The sequence below is a fragment of the Microtus oregoni genome, unplaced genomic scaffold, assembly GCF_018167655.1.
Source record: "Microtus oregoni isolate MIOR12 unplaced genomic scaffold, Mior012 000035F_ref0000213, whole genome shotgun sequence".
NCBI lineage: Eukaryota > Metazoa > Chordata > Mammalia > Rodentia > Cricetidae > Microtus > Microtus oregoni.
The window spans coordinates 6,261,398-6,285,086 of NW_024543094.1; the positions used below are offsets into that span (position 1 = coordinate 6,261,398).

General features: G+C 39.6%; 1 protein-coding gene across 8 annotated transcripts in view; it reads left to right on the forward strand.

Annotated features, from left to right (window-relative positions):
* The window catches only part of Ryr2 (ryanodine receptor 2), a 570,252-nt gene that overhangs the window by 493,655 nt on the left and 52,908 nt on the right, over positions 1 to 23,689 (forward strand). For all 8 annotated transcript variants that reach the window (XM_041630688.1, XM_041630687.1, XM_041630690.1 and 5 more), the window contains 6 exons: positions 5,945 to 6,044; positions 7,549 to 7,628; positions 9,686 to 9,762; positions 10,497 to 10,570; positions 21,457 to 21,537; positions 22,910 to 22,998. In XM_041630688.1, the coding sequence (XP_041486622.1) occupies positions 5,945 to 6,044; positions 7,549 to 7,628; positions 9,686 to 9,762; positions 10,497 to 10,570; positions 21,457 to 21,537; positions 22,910 to 22,998 (501 nt within the window). The remainder of the gene's footprint in view (positions 1 to 5,944; positions 6,045 to 7,548; positions 7,629 to 9,685; positions 9,763 to 10,496; positions 10,571 to 21,456; positions 21,538 to 22,909; positions 22,999 to 23,689) is intronic.

Genomic DNA, 23,689 nt, shown 5'->3' on the forward strand with positions numbered 1-23,689 from the left:
TCCACAAACCAAACCCATGCAGTATCTTGCCAGTGTGCTGTGACTATCAGCACATTGGTTCTAAGCTTTCTAGGAGCCAACTTGAAATTTCAATACTTGTTAATTAGATCAATAAACAGAAAGTCTTCTTTAAATAGAAACAGAATTTGTTTAAATTCAATGATACAGTGGAATCTATTACCTGGGGACAAGTTGTGATATAAGGAAAAATGTCCTCAGCAATTCTGTCAAGGTAATTAAGGTTGTGTGTGCCACCTGAGGATAGATTCCATGCAAGGATGGAAGGAATATGTACATCCCTAAGGTAACCTGTAGAAAATTCCTTCTTAAAGCTAAAGGGATACCCTCAGTTAGGAACTCGCAGCTGTATTGAGAACAGCCATTTGTCCAGAATTAGTCTGTTTTAGAATTAAGAGCCATAGCTGAGAACTGAGAACCATGAAAATCCTAGTTATAGAGTTGTGATTTCTAAAATAATCAAATGATGAGTCAATGCTAAAAGTATTTGAACTCCCTATTTCCCACAAATTGATATGGCATCCCATATTTTTTCTCATGGTTCTGACAAGAGCAACTTGTGGAAGGAAGGGTTTTTTTTTTTGTCTCACAGTTGAAGAGCAGAGTCTGTCATGAATGGTCAGGCTTGGCAGCGTATGCACTCAGGAAGCCAAAAGAGGCAAATGTTGGTGCTCATCTCATTTGCTTCTTGTTATTCAGTTTGAGCCCCCACCTTTGGATGATGCTGTCTACATTCAGGGTGTGCCTTCCCTCCTCAGTTAAACCCTTTGGTACACTTCTCATAGATCTAACCATGGCTTTATATTCTTAGTGGTCAACATTTTCTCCTTTTGTCACACTTAGTCTGTGTGGTATTTTCTTTCTCTATTCAAGAAATTTTAAACAAAAGCAAGTAGGAAATAAAGGTAGCTTTAAGTCAGTTTTATGCTCAAGATAAGGTATGTTAGCATTAAGTTATTATCATTTTAGTTTTGACTCTGGAATCATTCTTCCATAGTTTTTTTGTTTTATTTATTTATTTATTTTTTCAAGACAGGGTTTCTCTGTGTAACTTTGGAGCCTGTCCTTGAACTAGCTCTGTAGACCAGGTTGGCCTCGAACACACAGAGTTATACCTGCCTCTGCCTCCCGAGTGCTGGGATGAAAAGTGAGCACCACCACCACCCTGCCTCTTTGGCCCATGAATGAATCTTTTTTTTGTGGTGGAGAATAAATTCTACTGGATAGTCCTGCTAGGAACTGTTTCAACCGAGTTGGTTGTATTGCTTAACATATCTGTTCTAAATCGGTTCTAAAATTGCTGAATCAAGAGGGAACATTATTCACCCCCAAATCCCAGTGGAAATGATATTGGAAGAAGTGAGCAGTGAAATCACTGTGTCATAAATCTACCCTCAGAGCTTCTGACATACAGGCCAGAGCATCACTTCTGACTCAGTGTTTGTCTTTTCCCACTATGTTAGTGAGGCTTTAACTTAACCTTTTATTTCAGCAAAATATGCTTTGAATTAAAACATACACTTTTTCTTTTTTGTTTTCATTAAATAGATGTGGGCCCATCGAGCCATAGAAATTGCATCCATCCCATAGAGAAGTAGGATTCTGTGAAATTGTTGCAGTGTTTGAAAGTTCAGGCATAAAGAGTATGAAAGGTAGAGAATATCAAATGGACTAAAATATCCCATCTGATAATTATGATTTATTTACATTAATACAGTGTTGAATTCCCATCTGGCTTCATGCTGAAAGTAACTAACTATGTTTCCACAGTGCCATAGTCGCTAATCATTCCAACTAGAAGGGATCACTTGCAATATTTCAAGTTATGATCACACCTACATGGGACCCTGGTGTCACACTATCTAATCCTGTCTGATATTCATTCAAATTTTCTTGAACACTTCCAAATTCCTATATATCATGTATAATATGCTAGGTATTTGCTGTTTTGTGGTTACAAGAGGCTTCCATTCTCATATAAACACTACAAGCTTTTTGTTAAGAAATTGGAAAGCATGTATCATTAAGTAAAGTTATATTCTTCTAAGTGGTTTTTTGTTTTTAAATAAAGCAGAAGTCAGCTCTATAAAAAGGCCAAGCTAAAGCTGGAAAACAACACAATGAGCTGCAGAATAGAACAAGACTCTCTTGTGGTGGTTTTCTTTAATTTATTTTGGCTTGTTTGCATTATAAACCAAGGCATCTCTCTGCTCTTCAATCCTTTTGTCTTCATCACCTGCTTTGTCCAACTGATCTTTAGCTTCCATCTTTCCATTCAGTTGTTAGTAATCGTGATACATTCCACCTCACCTTGTATTTTAAGATGCAAAAAACCCAAAATCAAACAAACAAACAGATAAACAAAAAGAAGATACCAAAGGATAATCTGCAGTTGGAACACTATTAAGTGAAGAGAGGTTTTCTCAAGAAGAATTCAGTTTCTGGAAAGTTCTTTTTGCTTATATTATAACAACTATCTCATCCTATTTAAAGAGGAACACATGAAGACCTTATCGGAATCCTGGAAATATGAAGAAGACAATCAACTCAGCTGAGTTCTTTGTTTGGATTCTTAGGCTGCAGATTGGTAGGCAGCAGCATCCGCTGCCCCCATATCAAGGCCACTGAGAAAACTCTTTTTAAGCAGTCTGGTTTTCCTTGCTGTCTTCAGGTTAAAATACCCTCTCCTCTCCATCTTTGGAGGTGTGCTGTTCTCCCCGACAAGGATCAAGGAACAGTTGAAGTTCATTATTATTTCAATTCTCAGCTAAGGGAAACCATTGAAGAACTGTGTGAGAGTCTTTATTTCTTCAGAAGGTTTTATTTTCCCACCAGCGGGGGAGCTTGAGGGTCTCTTAAAGAAGAGGAGTCACTCTGTCACGAACTGCCATTGCACAAGAAGGAAATGTCCCTGAAATCAACCCTAGTGAATCTTGAAAAAACACAGTTTGGTTAGAATAGCAGAAAGCTGATAATTTGGGCTAACTTTTGGCAATGAGAATGTCTTGTCTCAAGTAGCAGTCAGGCTCTGGTGCTGCTTTTGTTCTTCCGTCCTTTGTAACTGGGACTGACGAAAGATGAAATTGCAGTGGTGTGTCTGTAAGAGCCTTAGGGAAGTAATTCTGATCTGTGAGGGGTAGAGAACCTAAGATTCTGTGTCCCCAAGTAAGAGAGTTCTCAGAAGCCTGCCTCAAATGCTGGGCATGATGGAGCACACCTGAAATCCACAGCCTTTGTAAGTTGAGGCAGGAGGATCTCAAGTTCCAGGGCAGACTGTGCTGCTATATGTCAGAATACTGGAAGGAAGGAAGGAAGGAAGGAAGGAAGGAAGGAAGGAAGGGGATGCAAGGAAGCAAAGAAAGGAGAGAGAGAAAGAAAAAAGAAAGAAAGAGAGAGAAAGGAAAGGAAGAAAAAGTAAAAATAAAACCAAATTTTTTCAAATTTGCACTTTGCTTAGGAAGCTCACATGCAGTCAGTTTGAAGGGAAAACATCATTTTCCCCCATGTAATCCTTAGTTTTCTAGATTTTGTTTATTTTATGGCATGATAAAATATGATAGAACTGGATGCAGTTCTCAAGGACAATGTACCAAGAAAAAAAAAATAATCCCACATGGATCTGGAGAAAGAGAGCCCCCAGCTCAGTGGAACCAAGAGAAAATTTGCAACCTTTCTTCATGAAGCAGAATGGCTTTTGTTTGTTGTTGGTGATGGTTGGTTTTGTTTATGTGCTTGTTTTGCTTCTTTGTCAGTATTTCTCAGTTGCCCAGTGTGTTTATTATTCTCAGTTTTTTTTCCCAGAAATATTTATTAGTGTTGAAATTTAGTTGTCAGATATGAAAAATGAGAATGTTCTTTGTCTAAGGGGTATGTTTTTAAAAGAAGGTGACTTGCTGTCTTGTCAACTACCTTGGTTTCCCTGAGCTTGAGATTCCAGTGTGATTTCCATGATAAAGAACACAGAGGGAGCTTGACTTACCCCGCAAGGTGTCAGAGCAGGCCTCTGAGTCAGTCTACCCACTCTGGGAGCATGGGCAGCACATGGTTGTTTTTATTTTTGTTGGTACTTGTCTCACTGTCTTTCCTCTCTTTTCCTGGCTTTCTGAGGGTTGTCTTTGTATTTTTGGTAGAAGGATGGTTTTTTTCCCTGACCTGTTTGGCTAGTGATGATGGTAGGGGACAGTTCCACAGAGGGATTGTTTCTTGACACTGTCTTCCGAGAGTCTCTTTGGAGGTGGAGTTGGTTGGACTTCCCGAAGGTGGTGCCAGATGGACAGATGGGCAGTAGAAGATTGTTGGGTCCAACAGGAAGAAGCAAACATTGATCACGAGTTTTGAACCACGACTGAAGAGCAGACAAAAGGGTCTTTTTCGTTTTTTTTTTCTGTTTTTTCAAGCCCGTGTTTGTAATGACAGTATGGTTTTTGTGTGTCTGTGTGGTTTCGTTTCTGTTCCGTTTTTGATTTCTCAGGAAGAGGTTTAAACATGAAGGCAACCCTTTTAGGCGTTAGCATGGCTACAGACGAAGCTCAGCGGCCTCCTTTATTTTTCTTTCTCTGCTTCCATTTAGGCCTATCACATAATTTAAGAAAAAAAAATTATCACAGGAACTCTTAACTAAAGTATGGAAAAAACCAACAAAAACACCTGATCAATTTTGTTTTTGCAGCACGATATTATCAAAGATTTAAGAAACAAATTTGCCAGCCTCGGCGAGAACTCTCTGGTAACAGCATAAATGTCTGTGTTGGTTGCTTTTGATTTGAAGGTTTCTTTTCTTTCTCTTTCTTTTTTTCTTCATTTGTTTGAGCCCATTTCTCCCTTGCCCCCCTCCTTTTAGTTCACTTTATTTCTCATACTCTGTAATGAGCAAGCCTTCATTTTTTAAACCTCTTCCATCTTTCAATGTCTATTTTCCGTACTTTGGATGGAAAGTTGACGGCCGCACCGTTGTCATCCTGGCTACTGCTGCGGCGCCTACTGCCCTAGGTCACGTATGTTTTTGGCCGTTGTGTTAACGGACATGATACTAATTGAGCGTTTCATGTCCCATTGACTAAGCTTCTCTACCACGCCATTTGATGGACGCGCTGTCAAAGGGCTCTATGCAACTTGCCTTCTGCAACTTATACTGCTTAGTTCCGTCTCAATTCTCCAGCGAACTGGATTGCTCAAGTGAATGATCATACCAGCCTTGAACTTGCTGTGCCTTTATATTTTCCTTTTGATCTCCTTCTTTATGTTCGCAGTGGTAGCTTAAGTGGAAAAGAACAAACACCAGCCATTGCTCTAGCGGCACCATGCAGTCTCTTTTTGTTATCTCCTGAGAATACAAAATATAAAGGCACATTGCTTCTCTTATTCTTTGGGGGGGCAGTCGGGGTGATCTGTGTCATAAATCCACAACTCAGTTGAAGCCTACCTTTTTTATCCATATCAGCTTTCAATTTTGCTTAAACCTCAAGACGTCTAAGTTAATGTTCTTTTTGTTTTTGTTTTTCTGTGATTCACTGGTAACTTGCAACTCGAGCCATTTGCTGAGCAGTATCAAGTTATGGCCATGATATAGGAGATTGCCAAAAATCCATGACCAACTCTGTGCACAGATGTATCAATCGGAACGTGCAAGTTTCAAAGATGAAGCGTGAAACAGGCTTTGGACTGATCAACCAATTAAAATTGAGAAAAAAATGCATCCTGATAAACCAATATTAAAAGTATATCTGGAAAAAATATCAAGGGAAAAAACAAATAAAACAAAACCATGAGTTGAATATGTGCCTATCTGTTTGATAACGTTGGTGTTGAAATGGTCCATAATGTTGTCATAGAGCCCATACATGAAGAGATACCTAGAAATGTGGTCTGTAGAGAGCTGCTGTGATGTCTGATAGCTACTACATAAATGGTTGGGATTTGTGTTCAGGAAAAAGAAATGGAGAAGCAGAAACTTCTCTACCAGCAAGCCAGACTGCATGACCGTGGGGCAGCAGAGATGGTACTTCAGACCATCAGTGCCAGCAAAGGTAAGGTTTGCTTCTGTCCCCCAGGGGCGCCATTCAGCACCAGCAAAGATGTGGTTTATTCATGTCCTCTAAGGAGCACCACTCAGCCAGGAAGAGTGAGGTTCCCACCAGACGGAGACTACATTTTCTAAATGCTGTACCAAACACAAAGTCTGTGTTTTAAGAAAACTTTATTTATATTGCAGATAGAGGCTTTACTTGGTCCTTGAGCCATAATCTACTGAATTTTGGTATAAATGTCTAGACATTTTAAATGAATCTTTTAAAATTAATAAAAGATTGTCCACTTCGTTAACCAGTCATTTCAAGATTATTTCCCCACGTTAGTAACATCTTTGTGAAAACATTTTTAAATGTTCTAAATATTATTAAAAAGTTGCAAAATTAGATTACAGAATAAAATTAACTAGATACAATATACAACTCAATGAATGAACTTCTGTATAGTTATAATACCCACTTGGAAGAGAAGTATGGAGCTTCCCACTTTTATACTTTCAGTACCAGATATATTTTATGCACTTATCTACTATCAAAATATAAAATAATCCATAGTGGAGTTAATCAGTTTCAAATCTTTTTTCACGGCGCATGAGCGTGCAGAGCTTAGAGTGTAAGCTGTTAAGTGAGATTGTACGATCTTAGAAAAAAACAACATGCTCCCTCTTATACAGCATCCAGCCAATCTTACAGATTTTAGTGTGTATATTATATATAAAGAAATGTGTGTGTGCTCACAGTGTAACGTGTAGAGAGGAGACAAGGCTAACTAGTAAATGAGGAGGGAGGACTGAATGCAGTAATGGATGTGAGCAAAACGCTTTTAGTGTTACATGTACTCAAACAGAGAAGGAAATGTGAAAACACTGGAAAAGGCTGGGTTTTTTAAGTAATGTATGTGTTATTAAACCCTGTTGCCCCAAGTAGAGGTGAATTATATAAAGATAAAATACAACCAATAATAGACAACTAGTTTTTTGTTATTATCCAATTAACTTAAAACTGAAAATATGCTTAAAAACAGTATATGCATATATTAAAAGGATTGAATGAAAATGGCAAAAGTTAAAATGTAATACTTTTGAAAGAGGCCAAGACATTTTCATTTAGGGGAGCTTTAAGTAGCTCATACTCATTTACAATCTTAATATAGATTATATATATTTCTAGCTAAACTTTGAAATTTAGTACTTCTAATCTTAGTATTTCAGAGTCAACTTCTCTTCCCATTCTTTCCTATATCTCCATGTAGTTTCTGTTCTTGAATACATTACACAGAATGTACTAAAAATGCTAGGTGTGGAAGGTTGGTGTGGTTTTATTGCATCCCTGCTTTCTGGTACATACATCAGATGGCCCTCTTTTCATAATAGAGACTTATATGGGGTAATAAGGACTTTAAAACAATGTCGTGGGTTTTTTTTTATATGTCTGTTTGTTGAGGTAGCATAAGTCAACATCATGAGAGAAATGATAGGAATTCTATTGTTTCTATATTTTTAAGGAGACACTGGACCAATGGTGGCTGCTACTTTGAAACTTGGCATTGCTATTTTAAATGGTGGGAACTCCACGGTACAGCAGGTAACTGATATCATCGAGCAAACTGTGCAATGCAATTTGCATTAAAATTTCATCATCAGGCTGGGTGGTGGTAATGCAGGCCTTTAATCCCAGCATTCAGGAGGAAGAAGCAGGCAGATATCTGTGAGTTCAAGGCCACTCTGGTCTACAAAGCAAGTACTAGGACAACCAGAGCTACACAGTGAAACCCCTGACTCGGAAAGATTTTTTTCATTAGCACATATCCCTTGTATGAAGTGCTAAACTTCATACTGACATTTTTATTCAAATACCTCATATTCTACAACAGCGTTTTCCCTCTCACTGGCCCCTCTTGTCCCCTCTGCCATTCCCACTGACAGTCTTCCTTTCCTCCACACAGTCCCCTCGACTTTTATGTAGCAAACAGTACCTTCCCCTAAACCTTGAGTGTGCCTGTTTTCTCATATATACAGATGTTTCCTGACTAGAAGTGGGCTTTTGTTTGATAAAATCCTTACAGGTTGAAACCATGTTAACTACCCCAGTCCTATGAGATGGCATAGCTCCACAACACAGTAGGAGTTAGATAAAGGCAGAGTTATTTGCCCACTAGTTGGTCCCAGTCCCTTGAAGCCAGAACCATAGTTCTCTGGTAGCCCCTAACTTTGTGTGAGACTATCACACTGCACATAGCCATGCTAGGAAAAAAATAAATATCAAATTCAAGGTATGCATTCTATGGAATGTGGATTCCTATTGTAGCATCATAAAGTTGAAAAATTCAAAATGAAACCATCATGTATGATCTATACTTTTGATTTGAAACCCCTGAAATGTAATGACCTCATCAGGGATAGCTTTTTGGTGATGCTGAGTAACAAGCAATTGACAAGACGGACCTAGCCATTGCTTTAGCATGTTTTGAATTCATAATTAGCCAAAATACTGATTCTGGACCCTGAACACCCCTCTGACAATGGAGAAGAATCACTGAATGGGTCACTGCTTCCTGCTCTACTTCAGTTCTGTGACTGAGATGGTAAAAGCTGAGAGTCTACCGTATCAGCACGAGGATCCTCAGCTCTCTATCACCGATGCTGCTTATAGGACCAACCAAGCCTGGAAACCTGTGCAGTATCCACATGAATCTTCAGATTTATGTGTGCTAGAAGCCTGAATGTCTAAATACTTAAGCAGTGACAGGAAGGAATTACCAATATCATTCTCCCAACATGGTGTTCATAGTTGCTCTTGTTCAGTTACAGGCACACTTGCCAGGGTGCATCAATCTTACTCCCAATGGTTATCCTTATGTCACGGGAAAGAGCAATAGTAATGTTTGTGTGCATGGGCTTCTTTTACACCTTTGAGAATAGAAAACATAACTTGATTATATAAGCTTTATCAGCACATAATATTTATACATAATGGTAGGTTTCATTATGACATGTGTATACACACACACACATCATATTCCACCCTGTTACCCTCCCTTGCTCTCCTCCTATCCCATTGCTCCTCTTCCTTTTCCCAGCGAGTTCCCCTTCTGCTGTCTTGTCTTTTTCTTTTGATGTCTCAGTGATTTCAATTAGGATTTAATTACTGACAGGAATATGGGTGAAGGGTTACTCACAGGAGCACAGGCAACTTGCCAGCGGCTGCACTGCTAGAGAAAATGACATTTCCTCCTCCAGCCACCTAAAGACCTAAAGACCCTTACAGAAGGATGGGCCCCTAGCCTCCTCCATGATGGAATGTTGTGTGTTCCACGTCTGTGCAGGGCTTATGCAAGTAATCACAGCTGCTAGAAGCTTGAATGCATGACCACATTGTATCCAGCAGATAGTATCCCATAATACTCCACCCTTTCCCACAGCTTTTGCATTCTTTTGTCCCTTCTTTTGTGATGTTCCTTGATGGGATGATAGAGATGTCTCACTGGAGGCTAAGTGTCCAAAAGTCACATAGTCTCAGGACTTCAACAAGTTATGGGTCTCTGTGTTATGGGTTTTGTTTTAGTTTTATTTATTTATTTATTTTTTAAAGCTAACAGTGTGTTTGTATTCAGCAGCCATGTGTTTTCTGTGTTTCTGTAGAAGATGCTGGACTACCTGAAGGAAAAGAAGGATGTAGGCTTCTTCCAGAGCCTGGCAGGTCTCATGCAGTCTTGCAGGTGAGGGTGGAGTTATCTTGCTGTACCCAGCGACTGCGAGTCAAAGCATTGTTTGCTATTGTGCTTATTAGACCAACAATAATGGTTCATGAACTAAGACTTGAAAAGAGTTGCCATGTTTTTGTTATGGCCTGTCCTGTTTGTGGAGTGTTAATAATGTGCTAAGTGACACTTTAGTAGAGTGTTTTCAGAGTCCGTGGTCTTAAGTAGGAACCTCTGAGAATGAAGTGCAGTCTCCATACTTGAAAATAAGCCTTACAGTTTTGTTTGAAAACAAGGTAAAACAGACAATTCTGTTCAGTATTTTTTGGAAACTTTGAAAGCCACTTTAGTGGGGGCATGTCTCATTTTGTGTTCATAGTGATTTTTAATTCTCTCACTGTGGTAGTTGTTTTCTATTCTGTACGTTCAGAGAACATTTGATTGGCAAGCCTTACATAAGCTCCATGCAAGCAGTTCCAGTTGCAGAAACTTAACATTGTATTTCTGCATGTTTGTTGACAGTAATGTTCTCTCTGAGCTGAATTACACGAACCTTGTACTTGACTTTCACATAGATCACTCATTGTCTGCCCCTAGAAAAATAAGGGTGGAATGCAGTGGATTGGAAAATGTTTTCAGCCTATGCTACCATGTAGTGCACATTTGAAGGCATTTTAGTGTCTGCCTTTGCCTCCCTGAACAAAGAAAATGCCCCATTTGTCCTGTAAATGTCTTCTTCCTTTCTATTGCAGTGTCCTTGACCTGAATGCCTTTGAGAGGCAAAACAAAGCAGAAGGACTTGGGATGGTGACTGAGGAAGGATCAGGTATTGATCACTTCAATGAAAAGGGTCCCTGACCCTGTTCTTCCTGAGATGTGTTCATTTGCAACTACATTTTCAAGGAGGGAGAGCCAGAGGAGCTGTTTTTAAATAAATAGCATGCGGAAGAGCTTATTTGGAAGTTCACATGGGCCACACCCCTAAAACCTATACTCCACATTAATCCTGACACCACTCTCAATGTGCTTTCTCCCAGTTGGGTAGTCATAAAGATTTAAAAGACCAAGAAGAGATAAAGACCTGTGCGGTAGAATTATCAGCAAAATCAAAGTACGTGCAAGGAACCGGGCGGTGGTGGCGCACGCCTTTAATCCCAGCACTCAGGAGGCAGAGGCAGGAGGATCTCTGGGAGTTCGAGGCCAGCCTGGTCTACAAGAGCTAGTTCCGGGATGGGCACCAAAGCTACAGAGAAACCCTGTCTCGAAAAACCAAAAAAAAAAAAAAAAAAGTACATGCAAGGAGAGATAATATTTCATTTTCTTTGGCCATTTTAGCAAGCTGCAGGCTCATTTTCTTCCTCCTTAGAACAATCACCCATTCGTCTCCTCCAGTCTCACCCCCTCCCTATGTCCTCCCCTTTGGCACACTTATCCTTCTCTCATCTTTTCAATTTCCGATCTTGTTTGATTAAAAAAAAATCAGAGTTTTTTTTAATATATTTGAATAGTTGTAACTACTTTATTTAGACATTTCCTAGGTTCATGCCATCTAAGAATGTTTCTATCAACAGAAAGATTGCCATGTAATAATGCCCTGAAAGCAGGAGGCCTCAGTGGTGCCTGTTCATTTTAGGAATATTTATCAAGAAAAATTACCTTCAATTTTTTTTGTTTCAATTTCTTTTTATTCTTTTATTTCTTATTTTAAGAACATTTTAGTGTCTATGTGGCCCTGCCTATTTTTCTGCTTCTGTTTGCTTGGTCTGACTTAGACTTGGCACAGTGGCTGGCGGCATATTAGTTTTGGAACATTGCATCCTTTCTTGGATTAATTTTATTTCAAAAAATAGATGTTGTGCCATCTGCCATCCGTAGAATTTCCTGGCCATTCTGAAATATTTTTGAATGAACTAATCTTGTTGTGGCTGTGCATTTTTGTTCTCACCAGTAGGAGAGAGCCATGTCTTTCTTGCTATCTCCCATCTTTTGTCATGGGGACATACTGTGACCCTGCTAGGCCCATGTGGCTTCTGTGTTATTTAATTTGTGTTGTTTTCATAAATAGGTCCTGCCATCACCTTCAAGCCACCTGGTCCTTTAATCATTTCCTCCTGTCAAGAGGCTCCATCACCAGCACCACTCTAGACTTTTGATACTTTTCTGCCCTATGGCTCAGTGAGAGAAGAGGGATATTAGAAACCTCAGGGCACTTGCCTGCCTGCCTGGAGGATCTCAGTTTCCTAGGGAGTTTTTAGTTGTACAATACCAAAAAGAAAATGTATCTTCTGCCCAAAGTCTCACTCCCCAGGTTAGAATTTGAAGTTAATTTAGCTTCCCCTCTACTTATTATTATTAGAAGATCAGGGTGTTAGTTCTCAACCAGAAAGGCCATGGCAGTGGCCATGTGAGTGTGACAGTTATCAACATCTCTCAGGAAAAGGTTGGTGTTTGTCTCTGCATTATTTTTTGTATCACACAGAAATTACCTGGATTAATAAATTACTTTTCTATTTCCTTAAAATAGTAACGAAAACCCTACTTTCAACTTCTTTCTCTTTTCCATTTCCTTTCCTTTCAACAACTGTCATGTTCCACCTTCCTTTCCTCAGCCATCACTCATGAGCGTGGTAACTATGGAAACCAGACGGCTGTTTGTTTATTTGCTTTTTGCCTAGGCTACCAATGTGTACATACTTGGTAGTCACTGTTTTGTTCATTTTTTTCCTTTTTATTGTCTGTTTTGATAAGTAGATTGTTTGATGTCTTTCGTGCATCCTGTTTCTTTCGTTTATAAACTCAGGTGTCTTCCTTTCTTTTGTCTTATTTCTTTGAAGCTGAACTATTACTCATATTCAAGATATAAAGGGTCCACAGGATTTAAATAACATTGTTTTCATTTGCTCTCTTGTGTTTCTTTCATTTATACAATGGTCCTCAAGGGTCCACCCAGTGTTTGCGACTGTCGTGTGAATGAAGGAGTCCCAGAATTGTGTGTACCCATCCCTCTGTGTTGTGTCCATCATGAACATACTGTGGCTTTATGACTGTACCATGTGCATGGCAATCTGTGACACATCAGCCGAAGTGAACTTTGAGTAGCCAAGTGTACTCTGCCACTAGCCTTCCAGCAGGAGGCCCCCTGGGGCATTTTCTCTTCCTTTGAAGATATCACAGATTTAAAAAGTCCTTTGGCTTAAAAGTTAATTTTCATCCTTGGGCTAAATTAAAAAAAAAAAAAAACAACAACTCAAAATAGTGTCGCCATTTTTACTCTGCAAAAAGACAATGTTTGTAGCCTCTGAAGAGAAGTGCAAGAACAAGGAGAAAAAGGGGGGGAGGGTCAATTATTCAGTTGTTTATTTTTAGTGGCACCTAGTATATCAAGAAGACTTTTTTAATCAAGAAACATATTGGAACACTTCACTGGTCCCTGATCTCTGATTGTAGTACCACATCTCCAGCTCTACTTTCAGAGTTCTTGTAGAAACTCACTTTGGATGTATATCTGTCATCCCTGTGCTCAGTCCATTAGTTTCTTTTTAAAAAAAATATTCTATATAAATGTAAAGAAAAACTCAGACCTCTTTGGAGAAGGAAAAATTGGTCATCCTTCTAAAAATCCTTCACCTTCCTTTCAAGACTCACACACCACACAGGCTCGGCACTGGGGAAACAATGACTAAACCCTGTCTTCTCAGTCTGGCACACTGTTTTAGTGAAGGGATGTCTGTTCCTGGTGGTGATCCTATGACCACAGTTAGAGAAGTCATGAACTCACGTGATTGAAGGTTTTGGTACCCACAGCTCTTCCAGTAAGGGAAGCTATAGGCTGGATGTTATGGGAGAGGAGACAGATGAATCAGGAAGGTGACCTGACTTGGTGGACATCACACAGCTGTGTTGCGAGGCCAAGGTGGAAATGTGGGCATGCTGCTTCATTCCAGTGAGTTTGTGGATTCGGAGTCCAGCCAATTTTTGCACTTCTTATTGAAGCTTCAAAGTATTTCTTTTCTTTCCTTTCTCTCTCTCTCTCTCTCTCTCTCTCTCTCTCTTCTTTTACTTTATTGAAAATTTTGCTATTATTGGTGCTATTTCCAATCTGATCAGGAGAATTCCATTAGGAATCAGGGGTTAGTTTCAGGTTCGTATATGGAGATTTTGGAGAAATGATGTGCTTTCTTATTTTCTTGCTGTGGGTTTTTGTCATGTCAGTTTGCCCCTGTCTTCTCTGCTGTTTCTACTCTCTACTTTAATGTCTTCCATTTTGTCAGAGACCTCTATCTCCCAATTAAAAACAAACCAACAAAACAAGCAAAGAAACAAAGAGACAAAACAGAAAACAGCCAAAAAACCTTTAACAACGGTGTTTGATGGCTTTATGGTGTACCCAGTGTTGCCCTTTCTGCCTCTCTGTATATTATATATTCATATAGTTTCTTAAAAATGACAAGAGGACAGCTGGACATAGTGGTGCAGGCCTTTAATCTCAGCACGTGGGAGGAAGAGGAGTTCGAGGCTGCACTGCTCAGTATTCTGAGTTCCAGGACAGCCAAGACTACATAGTGAGACCCTGTCTCAGGAAAAACAAACACACACATGATGCCCATATTTCCTCTCATCCTTGGATTTCTAGCTTGTTCTTTCTGGGACCATTTAATTTCATTTTCAAAGCATAGGGAATTGAAAAGTGTAGTTTGTCTTCTTTCCGAACTCTTCTGGAACACAGCAGAAGAGACCCTGTTTCGTTTTGATCATTGTGGATGTCATACACAAGATAAAACTTTGAGGTTGATCTGATTCTATAGAATTTGTTTGATTAAAAATAAATTTCTTCTAAACATAAAACTGAAAACACCTCTTCTTTCCAATATCAGCTCCATTTAAAAATATTTCACCCTAAAGTTTTAATATTTATTGAGACTCCCAAATACACATGAGGTTGAAGCAACAAAGATTAACTTTTAGTTTATTAAACAGAATGGAATCTATTAATTTGGTAGGATTGGCTACCTTAGCTTTTATTAAAGTGTTTTTTTTTTAATTGCTTCATCATGCACTAGCTTTCTTTTCTCCAAGACGTTCAAATTCCACTCAAAAGTGAGTCTTGGTGTCTTTTGTATTTTATTCTGTCCCCTTGCTTTTAGGAAAGACTTTGATGTTGGTTCATGGAAAATAAGTTTTATTTTGAACCTTTGAAGCACTCAGTGGAATCTGAGATGTGTTGGCTGGTGCCTAGGCACGGGAGGAGATGATTTTGAGAATTCCATGTTATGCAGAGATTTACAAGCATAAAACTTCAGAACAGTCTTTTGTATGAGTGAACTTACTGGAAATGCCTCCACTCGGGGTCATGACTTGTCATAATAGGATGACATTTGGCCTGACATGGGAGTCTTTAAGCAGAGGGAAGCCAGGGACTCCATGTAGAAGGGGCAGCACATGAAAGTTTAATACACAGAATGAAAGTGAGAACTGTGAATCACTTGGTCAGATTGAAGAGATTACTTGATCAGTGTAGACAGTAGAAAGACAGTTAATGATGTTGATGTAAACCAAAGTCATACCTCAAAAGGAATATGAGAGAGTTTATTCTGGAGCCAAGTATGAGAGACCATATCTCAGTATGGTTAACAGTTTCAAGAAGTTTTTTTGTTTTTGTTTTTGTTTATTTTTTTTAGTAACAGAACAAATGAAGTTTTAAATAAAAATATTTTAAATACTTTGATGGCAACATCAAGTGGTGGGTTACAGAAGGTGAGGAAGTCTCTTCTGTAGGCATTGCCTCTGGTTGGATGCCAGGGGCCTATTTGTATATTACAAAGGATTTATCTAATAATCTTAGGGACGTTAGGCACCCTTAACTAGTTATTTATGGGGCTGAAATAGCCCTAGATAGTTTGGTTCGGAATGTGAACCATCTCAGCTCTCCACAGATCACAGAAGTTCTGATCAGATCTGTCGTTTACCCTTGCAGAATGTCGAACATGCAGATCTGCCTTCTCTATGAACTTCAGTTTACAAAGGGAAACCTGTAGCTCTTCTTTGCTCTGTAGAGAAATGTCTGTTTCTTTCGGGCACTGTAGCATATCCTTAAATTAGTGGCCGCTGTGGGCAGTTCTAGATGACCCAAATGGGATGAAGGTCGTAACATCCCTGGCAGAAGAATGTATCTAGAAGGTTGCCTTGACATTCAAAGCACACAGATTTCTCAGGAAGACTGTTGTAATAAACAGACCACAGGTCCTCCAAAGACAGTGGCCACCATTCATTCCTTCATGACTGTCAGAGAGCCCTGAGGCATGTCTAAGGACAGATTGCAGGGACGTCTTCAGAGTAGACTTTTCATTATTAAAGAAATACAACTGTTTATCTGGAGAGCCTTCTCAGTGGGCTGGTGCTTTTGGGCTTTGAGGCCACATCGTGGATGAAGGTGATCCCTGTCTAAAAGGAAGGCGGTCAGCTAGAATGTTGATGAATGAAAATAATGAAGGACAGCAGAAATCGCAGAGGGAAAAGTGACCGCTGAGATGCCAAAGTGCTGGCCATAAGAAAAGCAGTCTCCCAAAGTTTGGAAATCGCCTGCAGCTATTTTAATCCACTTGAGTAACAAAATGCTCTGTCAGTCTGCTGTCTTTTTTTTTTTTTTTATTGTCTTGGCCTCTGAAATAAGAACATCTTGCATACACAGTTTCTCACTAACTCAGTTTTAGTGGATGTGTTCTATAAAAATTATGCGTTGTTATAGATACAGCCTACTTAAATACACTCTGGAAATTAACGCGTTGTTATGGATACAGCCTGCTTAAATACACTGGTTTAAAAGTCTAGGCTGTTAGACCTAGACTTCATGGCTTCATTTCTTCCAAGCTTTACATTTTTTCCTTGACTTAGGTTTTTATGGCTGTGATTAAGCGTTGTGAAACAAGCTGGGGAGGAAAGGGCTTATTTATATACGCTTACAACTCTTACAGCACACTCTTTCACTGGGAAAACAGCAAGAACTGAAGACAGGAACCTAGAGGTAGGAACTGAAACACAGGCATGGAGGAATGCTGCATACTGGATTATCCCCTGACTACTTACTCAACCTGCTTTCTTATAGTTCCCAGAACCACTTGCTTCTGGGTAGCATACTTCTTCCAGTTGCCTGGACCCACCCTCGCCAAATCATCTGTCGAGAAAATATACCGTAGGCTTGCCATAGGCCAGTCTTGTGGAGCAAGTTTTTCAACTGTGACTCCCTCTTCCAAAACGACTCTAGCTGTGTTATGTTGGCACAAACCAAGGAACACGTCCCTTTTCTGTTTTGCAAGTTTCAAAGCATGTTTATGGGTGTAAACCAATTCAATTGCTCAAGCACAAAATGAGAAGATGGCGAGTTTGTTCGTCTCTATTGCAAAGTGGGGGGGATCAAAGGTGAAAGACTGCTTGTATTAGTTCCTTTTCCTGTTTCTGTGATCAAGCATCCAGACAGGGGCAACTTAAAGGAAAAAGGATCCAGTTTGGGTTCACAGTTCAAGGGCACAGTCCATCATGCTGGGAAGTCATGGCAACACGAGTTTGAAAAGCTGGTTACATCAGAGTCATGGTCAAGGAACAGAACAAAATGAATGCTATACTCAGCTGTACTCTATGTAATACTGCCCAGGATTTCTCACTCGGGAAACAGGCCTATGCACTGTCATTTCATGTCATCAAGATAATCTCCCACAGGCCTGGCCAGAGGTCTATCTTCTAGGTGATCTCAGACTCTGTCTGATTAACAGTTACTGCTAATCATCACACTTGCCCAAAGCCACACATTGAAAATAGTGTCTTTGGGTTCTAAAACATGAGTTCATAATGTAAAGAACATATACTATCCATGATGGTTGTTAGTCCAAGATTTCAGTAGTTACTGATGTTAGTTTTACAAGGTCTAAATGGGATGCCACACTGGATTCAGAAAGACCATGAAATCTGGAAAAGCACTGATCCTGCCTGCCTCCACTATAGACTGTGGGGTTGTTCAATTTCAGGACACTGTTCATGCAAAGAGGCACCTGACCTAGCGGAGACATTTGGATGCTTATTGGCAGTCACTGTTCTCAGGTCTTTACCTGCAAATTACTATATGGTCTTAGGCAAGTTTCCTACATTCCAAGTTGTTGGGTTGAATTAGAAAAAAAAAAGATTATACCTACCTAATTTATATTATTATAAGTCTCAAATGAAATCATGTTTCTAACACAAACTCATGGTCACTCAGTGTGAACTGTGAGGCCATTTTTAAAGGCACAATTCTTTGCTATTTGAACTGTAAGATAACTATTGAAGTTATGAGTATGCTGCTTAAAAAGTGATATTAAAACTAAACCCACACAAATAAACTAAACCCACACCAAGTTTTTGCTACTTAACATTATTTTCGGTATTAATTTTTCAGCTTTTGACGTCACAGAAAATAAATATTTAAGTCCTCTGAAAATCAATTTTAATTTAATTTTCTTCATTGCCATGGGGTATTTCTGAGATTCATTTGAATGAGGGCTACTGAGAGAAGTCTTTTCATACAGATACCATAATGGTGCTCATTATCAAAGATATTAATATTGCAGAACCATGCAACAATGGAAACACTAGCCTTTGGGGCCTATCCTTTCCCAGTTATTAGTTATGTGCATACTAAATAGAACTTTCACAAACATTATTAAATTTTATGGACTTATTAATATTCATTGTTAATAAATTATACATCATCAATATTAGTAGCTGCTGAGCCAAGCTTTAGTTGGAAAGCAGGTTAAGAGCTTCAAATTATATCCATGGTCATTCTGAATAATCCCTAGTAATACACACAGACACACACACATACACACACACACACACACACACACACACACACACTTCTACCCCTAGCACAAATGTCTTATTCAGCTTAAACATATAATCATTCATTGTATAAACTGGGTAAACCAACTGTAAGAATAACAGTATGTTAACTTTATCAGGTCACATAAAAGTGGAATCACTGTTTCATTCTTAGTTTAAATAAAGTCTATCTAGTTTCTCCATAATGAGAATTTAAAATGCTGTGATTATTTTGCTCCTTCACCATGAAGGTGATTTCCATAAACCATAAATATGATTAAGCATAAGCAAAGAATGATCTCTTGGATAGGCACGCTGCTTCAGTCTTTACTCTGTCCTCACCGCTGCTCCCCATGCCAACTTTTTAAAATTTTAAAATCATAAAATTTTAAAATCATATTTTTTAAATATGATTTTTAGATATTTTAAATATATCTAAATATTTAAATATCTAAATATCTAAATCATATTTAAATATGATTTTTTAGATATTTTAAAATCATAAAATATCCTTTTTATGATTTGTAAACATACTGCAGATGATGAAGAGCTGCTGGCAGGGTACATGGTAGCTCCATTTTATAGATGGAAATATCTAAGATGCGAAGAACAAACTCCTCACAAGCAACAGCATCCTAAATAATCCCCTGTGTGATACTATTGGACATCTTAAGCTGCTCATAAAGTAAAGCAGAGCGCTATGCTTCATCATATTCATACCAGCCCCCAATGACCATTATAAATATCCCACGACCATAAAGGCAGTTTCAATGCCATCGAACTCCTCCATTTCGTCACTTGTTATTAATAATCATTTGCATCTGACAGAGGGATTTCCTTTGCATCGATCACAAAACAGCCTTGTTGATTGTGCAGCATCTGCAGACATAAAGCCGTCTCTGTCTCTGTTACTAGACCACACCTACTGGCAGCATGGGCAATGGCAGCATTTTAACGGAATAGCAGTGAGTTCTTGAGGCAGAAGCATGCTAGTATATTCCTGACATCACTGACAGTGAGCAGAGGCTTGGCTCATCCCTCCCTTCCTTCTGCCCTCTCCCCCATTCTTCTGATGTCTGCGATGTTCTTAAATAAGTTCAGTTTCTTGTATGTGTCTCAGCTTATAGTAAAGAAAACACCACTATGCCAACAATAATGAGTTTCGTTACAATTTATTTCACTTCAGGCACACAAGTAGACCACCTCAATATTGTTACATTAGAGTTATTTTTTTTCTGAATACTTCCTACAAGGCTTATATTTTCCATTAGCATTTTGAACGTTGAAAAAAACATGCATATGCTATTTTCCATTTTCTGAAATAAAAAAAATCAGTGGGCTCACAGGGAAAGAATCAATATGTCTGAATGAACTCATGATTTTTTGATTTCAATATCATTTTGAAGAGTCTTCTGATTTATATGGCTCATGAAAATGATACCCAGACTCATCAATGGAGAGTTTAGCTTGTCTAGCAGCCTAAACTGTTCTCCTTTCATGGACCTAAGCGTTGAGGAATGGACTTATCAGCCATGTGTGGAGGTTCCTCTTAATCTTTAAACTTGCTGCATCATTAGACTGGTACACTTGGCGATTGTATCATATCTTGGGGGTGAATAGGGAAACAAGTACAGTGATTATATATATACTTTTAAAAGTGTTTACATTAGTTATCAAAATGGTTTTGCTTCTTACCCCTACCATTATATGAAGCTTCTCACTTTGAAAGTCACAGACTACGGACTGGTAAGTCCATCAGCTCTCTTGTCTCCATGATCATTCATCTTTCCAGCTGAGCACATGACATTGGTTGCATAGTGTTCTTTCTAAATCCAAACTATTTCCAGCCTGTGAAGTTATCATTTTATTTACAAACATTAGTACATCCATTTACTGGCAGAACAACTTTTTTTTTTTGGTCATTTTGCTTTCTAAACAGATGTACATTCCCAAGAAGACATTCATAATTTTGACATTTTTTCCAGTTGCACATTTTTACTTTAACAATCAGTTTTCATTTCTGTGATGCTGTTTCATGTTTGTTTCTTTCCTTGTGTTTTTGTGTCTTGAAGGAAACTGTGATTGTGAATTGCAAAATAGGTAAGGGATCAAACCCTTTCCCAAGTCTCCATCCTTAGCCATGAAGTGTTTGTAGGTTTTATAATTCAACGTGGCTTCGGCCTGAGGGCTGTCCATCTTGCTTTCTTACCTTTTTATGTTAGTGATCAGCTATCGGCTGAGCCTCCAAGTCTTTCTTGGGGTTTCACATGGACAGTGCTCCCCATCCTCTGAGAATACCCCCAATAGACATATCTCTATTTGAGACACATGAGGTACTGGGTTTTTCAGTTGACAAGTTGGTGAAAATTTTAAGTGAGTTGACCATCTCCAGCAGTTGACCGTTTTCATGAAGGTCTTTTAATTATTATTTATGAAAAGAAACCATTGGTGCTGTTTTATAGATACATAAGTGGCTTCTCTGTGAGCCATGGGACGATACCTTGGGAGCAAAGCAAGTCTAGCATTTATAAAAGATGCAGAGTTCATTGCTCATCACAAAACAAGGTAGCGGGAAAGGAACTTCTAACCTTTGGGGTTTTGTAAAATGTTGCCAACCCATGCTGCTGCTTTTAACAGAGAGAAATCTGAGTTTTAAGACTGACCTGTTCTTTTCTGATAAAGAAAAAGTACATCTATCTGCCAAGCGCATGATCCTAGGAGCTTCAGATAGAAGCCTAGTGGCTGGGACTCGATTCTGTTTTGGGTGCAGAAAGCTGCTAGTTGGATATGCAAGTGTTGGAGGTGGGGGCGAGAGGGGGGGCACCTGGGCGTGGTTACACTCACCCTCTGCCCTTCCCACAGGAGAGAAGGTACTGCAGGATGACGAGTTCACCTGTGACCTCTTCAGATTCCTGCAGCTGCTCTGTGAGGGACACAACTCAGGTGGGTGATCTGCAACCCTGGCTGATGAGAGCAAGGACATTACGCTTGCAGCTGTAACAGCAGTAACCATGGCTTCCAACTGCAGTTGAGCTTGTCAGTTGGTGGGGGCTGAGCCTTGTTGTGCAGGCACTGAGCACTGTGCCATAGCAGTTGATATGGGAAACTGTAGCTTTGAAAGTCTTTGAATGGCTCTTTGATCCCTCCCTCCCTCCCTCCCTCCCTCCCTCCCTCCCTCCCTCTCTCCCTCCTTTCCTCCTTCCCTCCCTCCCTCTCTCCCTCCCTCTTTCCCTCCTTTCCTCCCTCCTTTCCTCCCTCCTTTCCTCCCTCCCTCTCTCCCTCCCTCCCTCCTTTCCTCCCTCCCTCTCTCCCTCCCTCCCTCCTTTCCTCCCTCCCTCCCTCTCTCCCTCCCTCCCTCCCTCCCTCCCTCCTTCCTTTTCTCCCTCCCTCTCTCCCTCCCTCTCCATTGTTCTTTTTTCCTTTTTCTCTTCCCCCTCCCATCTCTCCCTCTCCTTCCTCTTTCCCACTCTTGCCAACCCCCCCCCCCACTCCCAGTACTTCTCCCTCCCAATTTTTGAGACAGAGTCTCATTGTGTAGCCCTGGCTGGCCCCAGACTGGCTGTGTACACCAGGCTGACCTTGTACTTGCATACTCCAGCCTTTGCCTCCCAAGTGCTGAGATTTCAGGTGTGCACCATGCACCTAGCTCTTCCCAGTATTGTAATGTTAGAGAAAACAATGGCTGTGGAAACCATATAGTAATAATAAGTATAATATAATTAAATATTTTCATAGTAATGTGGACAGCTGTCTCTTTTGTATTTGTTTTATTGACTTGGGTGTACACTTGTCTATGTTGCTTGATAGATTTCTATTCCTTGTTTTCATACCCTCTCTTGGCTAGCCTGCAGGTCCAAAAAGGCAGGACTCACACCTCACTGTTGTCTTTGTGTTCTAAGCATGTCTGTGCAATACTTCAGAACACATGATTCCTGAATAAATAATTCTGCTTTGTGTCCTCAGTGACAGAAACCTCAGACACGTATGTCCAGAGCTCTAGAGTGTGGGATAAGACGATGTTAGCGATATCTCAATCCAGAATTGATCATTGATGTTCCAAGAAGCTTCTAAATGTTTTGGGAGATAATAACTCACTTTGGTTTTCATTTATGTGGCTGGAAATTAAATCCAGGTCTACCACTAGTTAACTGGTGGTTTATAGAAAGTGCAAGTGATTTCATGTTCCAACGATGAGAAAAAAACGCTACCCTTTTAACTACCATAATTTTGCTGTTGAGTGCATCAGTGACTGATAGGGTCACCTTATTTTGTACTTCTGAGGGGATATTAATAAAAAAAACTTGTAATTGTGTAGATTTTCAGAATTACCTGAGAACTCAGACCGGCAACAATACAACTGTCAATATCATCATCTCTACTGTGGACTACCTTCTCCGCGTGCAGGTAAGTGGTCACACCTGCCAGCAACAAGTGACACTGGCATCAGCTGGCTAACTGCAGAAGTAACATTAAGTGTGTTTGAATATGTGTGGATTTACGGCCTGATACAGCGTGGGCTTTGTCTTTGATCACAACCTTCCCATCATTCTTAGGGAAAGCTAGCAGGACTTAGGCCTCTGACCCTAACTCCTGCCATACTCATTATTTTCTCTGTGTAGATGTATGGTTTTTCTTGTAACCTCTCATTTTGAGCTCATTGGCATTTTAGTTTAATTTCTGTTTTGTGAAGCACTTGGATGCACAGTTCCTGCTTCTTCCATTGAGACAGCGCTGGAGAGAATGTTTGAAACATTCCTAAAATTAGGATAGTCCATCCCACTGCCACCCTGCATTCAAATTTGACGTCCCAAGCTTAGTTTTATAATTATCTTAATGTTTTCACCCACCTAAATTTTGCCCTAACATCTTGTTGCTTAGAAATGCCTCAAAGGCTGTACTTAAGTTTAACCTGTTGTTTGTTGGGTTGGAGCTGAAGGCATGAGACTGTACTTACGTTAAACCTGTTTGCTGGGTTAGAGCTACAGGAATCAAAATATACAATGACAGTAACTCTGTAAAGGTTTTATTTCTCTCATTTTCCTGTAAAAATGTCAGGCCCAGTATTAATCAAGCAAACAAAATCCTAGAAGTTCAA